The 10,387-nt window shown below is 41.2% G+C and overlaps 1 protein-coding gene across 1 annotated transcript; it reads left to right on the top strand.

Moving 5' to 3' along the window:
* The first annotated feature begins 457 nt into the window (after positions 1–457).
* LOC106604725 (cysteine-rich hydrophobic domain-containing protein 2) lies at positions 458–9,733 on the top strand. The gene is made up of 6 exons (XM_014199674.2): positions 458–753; positions 1,866–1,920; positions 5,227–5,382; positions 5,764–5,820; positions 7,896–7,955; positions 8,151–9,733. The coding sequence occupies exons 1-6, from the start codon at positions 611–613 to the stop codon at positions 8,199–8,201; spliced, it is 522 nt and encodes a 173-aa protein (XP_014055149.1). The 5' UTR covers positions 458–610; the 3' UTR covers positions 8,202–9,733.
* The last annotated feature ends 654 nt before the right edge of the window (positions 9,734–10,387 follow it).

Raw genomic sequence — 10,387 nt, 5'->3', positions numbered from 1 at the left:
TTGAGATAAAACTGTCTTGACTGTTGCAGCTCGTTCCAGTCGCTAGCTGCAGCGAACTGAAAAGACGAGCGAACCAGGGGTGTGTGTGCTTAGGGGACCTTTAACAGAATGTGACTGGCAGAATGGATGTTGTATGTGGAGGATGAAGTTCTGCAGTGGATTTCTCAGATAGGGGGGAGCAAGGCCTAATAGGGTTTTATAAATAAGCAACAACCAGTGGGTCTTGCGACTGGTATACAGAGATGACCAGTTTACAGAGGGGTATAGAGTGCAGTGAAGCCTACTTTATAGTATTCTTAAAAAATTAGAAGCTTAGGTGATATGAAATTATATCCATCACTTTTCCAGACACACTGCGGCATTCTGCGGATGCTGAGCTCGTTCAAATCATGACGTCAGTGATCTTCAGGTCCGATAGAGTTCCGAGTTCCCAAGTTGGAATTCCGAGTTGGATGACTGTTCAAAACGATTTTCCCAGTCGGAGGTAGCTTTTTCCCCCGAAGATCCCAGTTGTTTTGAACGCACTGAAGTCGGAGATTTCCATGTTCCCAGTTGTTTTGAACGCGGCATTACTGGTTGTTGATGTCATGCTGGCAGTGACGAAGACGTCATGAGCGTCTTACTACCCAACATGGCGGATTTTGATACCATCTATGAGTTAGACGAGGAAGATGAACGTGTAGTGAGTGAAGAACATCTTGTTAAATATTGCCCAGAACCTGTGATTATGCGAGGGGCCGGGCACATCACCGTGTAAGCAATCCAAAGCGCAGTCATCATGATTCGTTACGTTGTTCTGCCTCATCAGCTTGCTAGCTAGCCTGCCAACAATAACGCTATGAAATACAATTTACCACTAGGCCGTGGCAATAACAGTCAACTGTCTGGTCTTATATTAGGACAAAACTGTTACATTTGTCTTCATTGATGAAGCTAGGATGATCTATTACCTGCTATTCCTGCTTTATAGTTGACTAGCTAACGTAGTTCGCGTAACTAGTTGTGCGAACTAGGTAGCTAACGTTAGCTAGCTACACTGGCTGCCTGCAAACTAGCCTGACAAAGCATCTGCTGTAACAAAAATGACAAGCGAACCTGACATCTACTGTAACTAGTGAATATTTTGATAGGGCTGGCTTATTCAAATGGTGGTGATGAACCAAGACTATTTCCAGCAAGCTTGCTAGCTGCCATCCATAGATTTAACATTCTGTGTTAAGCTACTCCCTACAGAACTAGAATCCATTTTGGACTTGGCTATACATTTATGATTTAAAGTTAGCTATACCCATTGATTTTTGAAAAATATAACTTATAAATGCCTCATGAGTTTAGTTCAACTGTCCTATGCCATCAGAACGCAAAATAAGCATTGTTTAACTCCAATGTTTGTAAACAATGTAGATAAACACTGTATAACCGCAAAACATGGTTAAAACTGTAATTTTGATATCATGGATGGTCAGTCCTTGCATCCATAGCTCTGTCTATGCATTTGCGAGTGCTTACATTTCCCCAGGCCCATTCCTTAAATTTTTACCGAAATAGTCAAGTATACTTCCTCTAGTGTCCACAACTGCTTTATGCATATGGTGAATCCTTGTCATCCTATTGAATTGTATCAACAGGGGAAGCTATTCACATAATGAAACAAATTACAGCTGATTCAGGAGATGCATTTTTGGTTTGTTTTGCTGTCTGTACATTGTAAAGTGTTAGGTACATTTACAGTGTCTGTTATTCCATCTCCATAAAAACCATGCCAGGTTCCCCTTGTGACAGCCCACATTCACAGTACAGTACTTTATAAATGTCCAATGGAAAGTTTGTTTAATCTTTACCATTTGTATGTTTCTTTTTGACAGGTTTGGCTTGAGCAACAAATTTGACACAGAGTTTCCCTCAGTACTCACGGGAAAGGTACAGTAACCCAATTCATTAGTATCGTCTCATGCATTTCCCCCAAAGCAATGTTTTGTGCTTGCCAAATGATTTGGACTGGGATGCGAATTAAGCAATTCAAGCTATTATGGTGTCTCCATTGTTCTATTTGCCCTTTGACAAATCAGACCATCCCTGAATTACCTCTGTCAAGTTTCTTAAGTGCTTTTGATATGATGGAGGAACACACCACGGTGCATCCAAAGCTGAAGTGAAGCTCTGTCAATGAGTAAGCCGTCTTTGGAGCCCAGTTGGTCGGGGACACAGCTCCAGGTGATAAAATAAGGAAATAAAGACTGTGCCATGCACAAGAAAGGGCAGCTTCCTGGGTCAGACACTCAAACACAAAAAGGCTAAAGGGATAAGAGCAGGCAGAGGGAAGTGCAGGGCAATAAAAAGTCTCTCCAGTATTGTGGCCAATGGTGACATGATGGAAGAGGTCACAATTATGATGATTGAAGGGTGCAGATCAGCAGGCCCTTATTCCTATTCTGTTTGCAAAGAGACCTTTGCATCCTGTCATAAAAGATTACGACCCCAGTTTTATGGCGTACAGACCCAGAGAGGAATTAGCATCCATTCATGTTGTTTGGATGGCCGCTGCCACAGGCACTGAGCTTATCTCTCCCTTTAGTCCCTCTCTGCCGTGAATAGACAAGAGATTGGTTAGCAAGTTACAGGCGTACTAGTAAGAGACCTGATCTCTGGATAGCATCTCCAAATATCTAGGCCACCCATTTGTTTTCTAAGGTTCTTTGATCCTGCAGACTACAGTACAGGTTTTATTATTTCTAAAACATTTTTAAAAGGAGTTTTTCACGGAAATGGTTGCCTTTCTCCTACTTTCCCTTTCAGGTGTTTGTTTTTGGTTCATATTGCTGAGCGATTAGTGCCTTTTGAGATCGTTTTGATTATTTAAAAAAAAATGATCACGGTTTTAGATTTCGTCTTTAAACATTAAATGCATTATGTGGGTTGAATGCTGCAACAACGCAGAATAAAACAATTATGAAGACCCATGATGGTAGTGACTGGCCATTACTGCTTATCACTTATTAACCATCATTTATTCAGTTGACTTTAATAAAATATTTCAGTTGTATATGTTACATTTGTTTTATTTTATTACATTCCAAGTCAACTCATCTCTAAAGAGTTGCTGCCTATGCTGGTGACAAAATCAAATTCAAACATCTCATTTTGTACTTCTTCAAAGTATACTGAACAAAAATATAAATGCAACATGTAAAGTGTTGGTACCATGAGCTGAAATAAAAGATCCCAGAAATGTTCCATACTCACAAAAAAAGCTTATTTTTCAAAAATACTTGTGCACAAATTTGTTTACATCCCTGTTAGTGAGCATTTCTCCTTTGCCAAGATAATCCATCCACCTGACAGGTGTGGCATATCAAGAAGCTGATTAAACAGCATGACAGGTGCACCTTGTGCTGGGGACAATAAAAGGCCAGCTCTAAAATGTGCAGTTTTGTCACACAACACAATGCCACAGATGTCTCACGTTTTGAGGAAGCATGCAATTGGCATGCTGACTGCAGGAATGTACACCAGAGATGTTGCCAGAGAATTGAATGTTAATTTCTCTAAGCTGTCATCAAAGTGATTTTAGAGAATTTGGCAGTATGTCCAACCGGCCTCACAACCGCAGACCACATGTAACCACGCCAGCCCAGGACCTCCACATCCGGCTTCTTCACCTGCGGGATCGTCTGAAACCAGCCACCCAGACAGCTGATGAAACTATGGGTTTGCATAACCAAAGAATTTCTGCACAAACTGTCAGAAACAGTCTCAATGAAGCTCAGCTGCGTGCTCGTCATCCTCACCAGGGTCGTGACAGTGGGCAAATGCTAACCTTCGATGGCCACTGGCACTCTGGAGAAATGTGCTCTTCACCGATGAATCCCGGTTTCAACTGTAACGCACAGATGGCAGACAGAGTGTATAGTGTCATGTGGGCGAGCGGTTTGCTGATGTCAACGTTGTAAACAGAATGCCCCGTGGCGGTGGGGTTATGGTATGTGCAGGCATAAGCTACGGACAATGAACACAATTGCATTTTATCGATGGTAATTGGAATGCACTGAGATACTGTGACAGATCCCGAGGCCCGTTGTCGTGCCATTCATTCGCCGCCATCCTCATGTTTCAGCATGATAACACACGGCTCCATGTCACATTGATTTGTACACAATTCCTGGAAGATGAATATGTCCCAGTTCTTTCATGGCCTGTGTACTTACCAGACATGTCACCCTTTGAGCATGTTTAGGATGTTCTGGATCGACGTGTACGACAGCGTGGTTCCAGTTCTTGCCAATATCCAGTAACTTTGCGCAGCCATTAAAGAGGAGTGGGACAACATTCCACAGGCCACAATCAACAGCCTGATCAACTCTATGTGAAGGAGATGTCGTGCTGCATGAGGCCAATTGTGGTCACAACAGATACTGGCTGGTTTTCTGATCCATTCCCCTACTTTCTTAAATGTATTATCTCTGACCAACTGATGCATATCTGTATCCCCAGTCATGTGAAATCCATAGATTAGGGCCTAATGAATTTATTACAATTGACTTATTTCCTTATATGAACTGTAACTAACTAAAATCTTTGAAATTGTTGCATGCTGCATTTTTATATTTTTCTTCAGTGTAAATAAGGCATACATTCATGACTGCTTAATGCCAACTATCAATCACTTATGTCTTTTCAGGTAGAGAGACCTGGCAAAGCAACTGCTCTCTATCCCTCTCAATTGCGCATTCTTCTATCTCTTCTCTCCATGTCTGCCCCTCACTAACCTAATGTACAGTAGCAGGCGTAAAAGAAACACACCAGGCACGCACTGGATTGTGGGCATTGTCATTAATTACCAAATCTTCTGCGTGAAACTATGAAGAATATTGGCCTGTTGGGAACTACAACTCCCTACATCATCGCACAGTTCGGGCTTGATCTGATTTAGCTCTGGAGAAACTGCGCGTCGAGCTCACAGAAAAAATCTGAACCAAGTAGAATTCCAAAACTGTAACCAATATCACTCAATTAGTTGTTTAATAACTGACGTTTTGGTTAATCGCTAAGCACTATTGCTTCAGATGAAAAACTATTTTAAGCTCAAATGATTGAAAACAATTATGAGCTGATTTGTCTCAAAGAGAGAATTACCAATAACAAGATAACTATACCAATTACAACCCCAGTTCCTCTGCCTGACATTTCCTATCCACTTCTTCCTCCCTTCTCCCGCTTCTTCTCCAGGTGGCTCCAGAGGAGTTTAAAACCAGCATCAGCAGAGTGAACGCTTGCTTGAAGAAGAACTTGCCTGTCAATGTGAAGTGGCTTCTTTGCGGCTGCCTGTGCTGTTGCTGTACGGTGGGCTTCAGTCTGTGGCCCGTTATATGCCTCAACAAGAGAGTAAGTCTCAATCAGCCCTCGTGTGATGTCTGCTGCACAGTCCCGCTCTACCTAAGTCAGCAGGACCACTCATTACTCATGGGCTAGTTTACAAATCCAGCCGTATTGGTCTTAAGCAGGCAATAACAACTTGTGTGTAAAAATGGTACATTGCACCATTGAAGGCCTGTCCAGCTGAAGGGTACGTCACTGAAAGGCGCTGCCTCCACCCAGTGTTATTGTAAAGTGGAAATTACAAGCTGGTAAAGGGAGGAGTTCAGTCCATAAATGTCTCTGTCATATAATACTGCGGTTGCTGTTATTGTCATTTGTAAAAGAGTGTGAAGTCGAAGGTAATTACTAGAAAACATTGAAATGTTGTATGTGCTCCTTTACAAACAGGCGAGAAGATCTATTCAGAAGTTGTTAGAATGGGAAAACAACCGGTTATATCACAAGGTAAGAACCAATTGCATATTAGCACCTGTCTGAAAGACCATAACCGTTCCGTCAATCGTGAAGCAATCGTTAATGGTGAAACAGCGACGTCCGTTTGCGATATTACAACAAAAAAGTTACCACAAACAACAAACACTAGTTTTTTCCCTCCTCTAACATCATCGCATGCGCGATAGAAGAGCACAATATGTACTACACATTTAGTTTTTTACCATGCTGGACGACGCTCCCTCAGCTTGGAAACAAAAACAATAACAGTGGGGTGGGCCGGCCAGTGGCGCTGTTTCCCCCTACTTCACATTCCATTATTAAGCGATGTTAAAGTAGCAGGTTTGATGGATAATGGTCGTTAACTCATGTAAACTTTAACCCTTTAAAATGAATTTCCCTCAAAGCTATACATTTTCATACTTTTTCGTACTGGTCCCCCGTGGGAATCGAACTCAAAACCCTGGCGTTGCAAGCGCCATGCTCTACCAACTGAGCCACCTGGGTCCATTCTATTATTTTATACTAATACAATTGCTCAGAGAAAGAGATTTTGTTTAGCAAGTAATTAAACATTGTTTTCAATACTCCAGCACCCTCCCCTTGTGAGGATAACAACAGTCTTTTTCTAAAATGTTTTATGAGATTGGAGAACACATTGGGAGGGGTCTTAGACCATTCCTCCATACAGAATCTTTACAGATCCTTGAAATCCTTCGTCTGTGCTTATGGACTGCTCTCTTCAATTCAAACCACTGATTTTTTTGAATGGGGTACAAGTTTGGAGATTGAGATGGCCATTGCAAAATGTTGATTTTGTTGTCAATTATCCATTTCTTTGTGAATTCTGATTAGTGTTGGGGTTATTTTCTTACTGGAAGATCAACTTGTAGCCAAGTTTCAGCCTCCTGGCAGAGGCAACCAGGTTTCTGGCTAAAATGTCCTGGTACTTGGTAAAGTTCATGATGCCATTGACCTTAACAAGGGCCCCAGGACCAGTGGAAGCAATACGGCCCCATAACAAAGATCCACCACCATATTGTACAGTAGGTATGGGGTCATTTTCTACATATCCTTCCGTTTTTTCAACGCCAAACCCACCACTGGTGTGCGTGGCCAAAGAGCTCTATTTTCATGTCATCTGACCATAGACCGCCTGGGGTTTGATAAACAGTATTGGCACTTGGATTAGAACCAGTGCCATGGTCAGATAACATGAAAATAGAGCTCTTTGGCCACGCACACCAGTGGTGGGTTTGGCGTTGAAAAAAACGGAAGCATAGGCAGAAAATAACCTCACACCTACTGTGCGATGTGGTGGTGGTGCATCAAAATCCACAAAGAAATGGTTAATTGACCACAAAATCAACATTTTGCAATGACCATCTGTCTCCAAACTTGTACCCCATTGAAAACCTGTGGTTTGAATTGAAGAGGGCAGTTCATAAGCGCTGATGAAGGATATCAAGGATCTGGATAGATTCTGTATGGAGGAGTGGTCTAAGACCCCTCCCATTGTGTTCTCCAATCTCATAACATTTTAGAAAAAGGCTCAGGGTCATTACCCTCGCAAGGGGAGGGTGCTGGAGTACTGAAAACGGATGCCTATATTCTGACCCCTATCTTTTTTAGAATTTTTGTATTTCTTCTTAAACAAATCTATTTAATTGAGCAATCGTATTAGTATAACCTTTAGTTTAACCTTTACTAGGCAGGTCAGTTAAGAACAAATTCTTATTTTCAATGACGGCCTAGGAACAGTGGGTTAACTGCCTTGTTCAGGGGCAGAACGACAGATTTTTTACCTTGTCAGCTCGGGGATTCGATCTTGCAACCTTTCGGTTACTAGTCCAACGCTCTAACCACAAGGCTACCTGCTAAATATTTGTATTATTTATTTTATAAAGTATATTTTGCTAATCTTTATCAAGGTTGCCAATATTTATGGACCACACTAGTTTTAAAGCCTTTCCTAAACTCCCCTCACGCTAGGGGAGATTTCAGACAGATTTGCTACCCAGACAGTATGTGGGTGTCTGTGCGTGTGCGCCGTTATGTCTGTCCTTACTTTCACCTCTTCTCTTTAGCTGGGCCTGCACTGGAAACTCAGCAAAAGGAAATGTGAAAGCAGCAATATGATGGAATATGTAAGTATAACCCATTCATGTTCCCCTAAAACAGAATATGATTCTTGCCAACATATGGAGTATTACAAATCTCAGATCATAAGACGCAAAATATATGGTAATTTATGCAATGTACAATAGAGCAGGGCCTACTGGAAAGATTCAATTCTGAAAGAAAAGTGTAAAATAAAATGAATAAATGTTTTCCCTCCACAGGTAATTCTTATAGAATTCTTACCCAAATATCCTATATTCCGACCGGACTGAGCTGAGGAGGCTGTTGGGAGACCTGCAGTGTGACCCTTGACTCCTATCCGTAGTGCCTTGTATATATGTTGGAATGAGGGTCTGCACCGGTGTCTAGAGATGTCCCTTACCATCTCCCAGTACCTTGTACAATAGAAATTGCAACACTGTCACTTTGCTTTAGAGCAGATTTTGTAGGGCAGATTTTGCACAGTTCCTTTCGAAGTAGAAAAATGCCCCCTTTTGTTGTGTGTAATACAACTAGTGATTGAACAAAAATATACTGTTGAAAAGTGCATTTAGCCCAAAGAGCCATCATTAATCGAGGCCATGTATCGTATCAGTATTGGACACCTAGAGCATCATCGCCTTATGTAAAACAATAAACGATGTTGTATATAAGACAGGAGGAGACCAGCATTTTGTAGCCCACCAAGTTCAAATTCTGGTTATTGGGTTCACTTTCCTCAAATCAATTCTTCTTTGAAACAAAAAGTAGATGGGATGCTTGAATTTGCCTAACTTACTATTTAACAGCATCATGTTTTTTCTTTACTTTGAAATGACCCCTCTGTACAGGAGAATTTAAACGAACCTGTAAATATGTTAGGATAAACTGTACAGTGGTACGCTGTTGTTTACGTTATTATTTAGATCTTTGATTTGTTTTGTCAAGATAATGCTGTACCATAGTTTTGTTTATGAACGATGTCTCTTACCAGTTTATATGGGCCTGTTTACCTAGTAAGCCATATCATTTACAATGTATGTGATGCCAGAGTTAGGACAGAAAATTGCACTTAAGCTCGTCAAAATGTCCTGATTTCAGAGGATGGTCAAACTGAGGTTCTGAGTAATTTTACAATGACACTAGTGATGCATGTTATTTGTGTGGTTTTGCCAACTAAAGAGAAAAAGGTTAAAAAGTGTCATCCAGTTTAACGTGAGATGGCTACTTATCTTTATGATGTACTGTTGGAAACAAAGACTCCAACTTGGCACTTCCATGTCCAATTTTCTTTTTGTCAATCTTTTTATTGCAGCTTTGTCTTTGTTCATTTTATAGTTTTGTATTTTCCTATAATGTGTTTTGTCCTTGTTAAAAACACACATACAGCCTAGAGAACATGACATATTGAAATAAATGTTTCCTTAGTTATTCATTTTGTCCAGCCTTAGTGCACTATTCAATCCGCATCGCTGAAGTTCAGCTTTACAGCGTGATTGACATTTCAAGGCAGTGTTCCCACTTTAGGGGAGACTGCGTTCACGGTAAACGCTGCATATGTCGGCTCAATCGGATATGACCTTTTGAATTTCTATCGCTGAATCTGTAAGGCCTTAGTGTTGTGTCCTTCACTTGTAGCTGAGAGTTTTGCTGTGTTATAGTGCCACTGGAATGTTAGGTGAACCACAGTCAGAGAACTGGGTGTACTTGTTAAGGTTGACATATGCTCACTTGTATTGGCCCTGTTACGGAGTACTTGTAAATGTTTGTCATGACAACTCAATCCCTATGGAAAGCTGAAATAAATTGTTGCTTTTGAATTTTCTCCCAGAGTCTTGAAGTTGGTCCAACTGACAACCACATGCTAACTGTTGACATGCTTACCTTACTGCCGTATGCTAAATCATTCAGTATCATTTAAGTTATCCAGATCATCTTATTCGTGGTAATGTACTTTACCCACAGCCTACTACTGAAACCTGCCAATTTGTCATGTTTAACAAGGTGCTAAATCGTTAACTTAACAAGATGGCCTGTAATGACTTGACACATTTGGAATACTATTACCATAAATAGCTAGCACTTTCAGGGAATGGAACTGTGGCCCCTGAGTTTGTAGCCAAAATCTAGTAGGTTACTATATCACTACCCCCATACATACACTGGAGTGGTGGGTTTCATTGTGATGAGTAGAGGGTTGTTTTATAGACCCTCTTTGTTCTTGGATTTATTGTTCACATTGTCCCGTTGAAGTTGGGATGAAGAAATCAGGTCTAGAGTGCTCAACTCTGGACCTCAAAGCCAGAACCACTGCATTTCTTTCATTGTTCCTCTCTAACCAGGGACTGATTTAGACCTGGGAAACCAGGTGAGTGCAATGAATTATCAGGTAGAACAGAACCAGCAGGGTCCGGATCTCACAGGGTGAGTTTAATACCCCTGGTCTACAGGATCATTACTTTACTTTTCTACCAGTACT

Source organism: Salmo salar, chromosome ssa05, assembly GCF_905237065.1.
Source record: "Salmo salar chromosome ssa05, Ssal_v3.1, whole genome shotgun sequence".
In the NCBI taxonomy this organism is placed as follows: Eukaryota; Metazoa; Chordata; class Actinopteri; order Salmoniformes; family Salmonidae; genus Salmo; species Salmo salar.
Note: the sequence above shows the minus strand (reverse complement) of the source record. Positions and strands in the feature narration are given on the sequence as shown.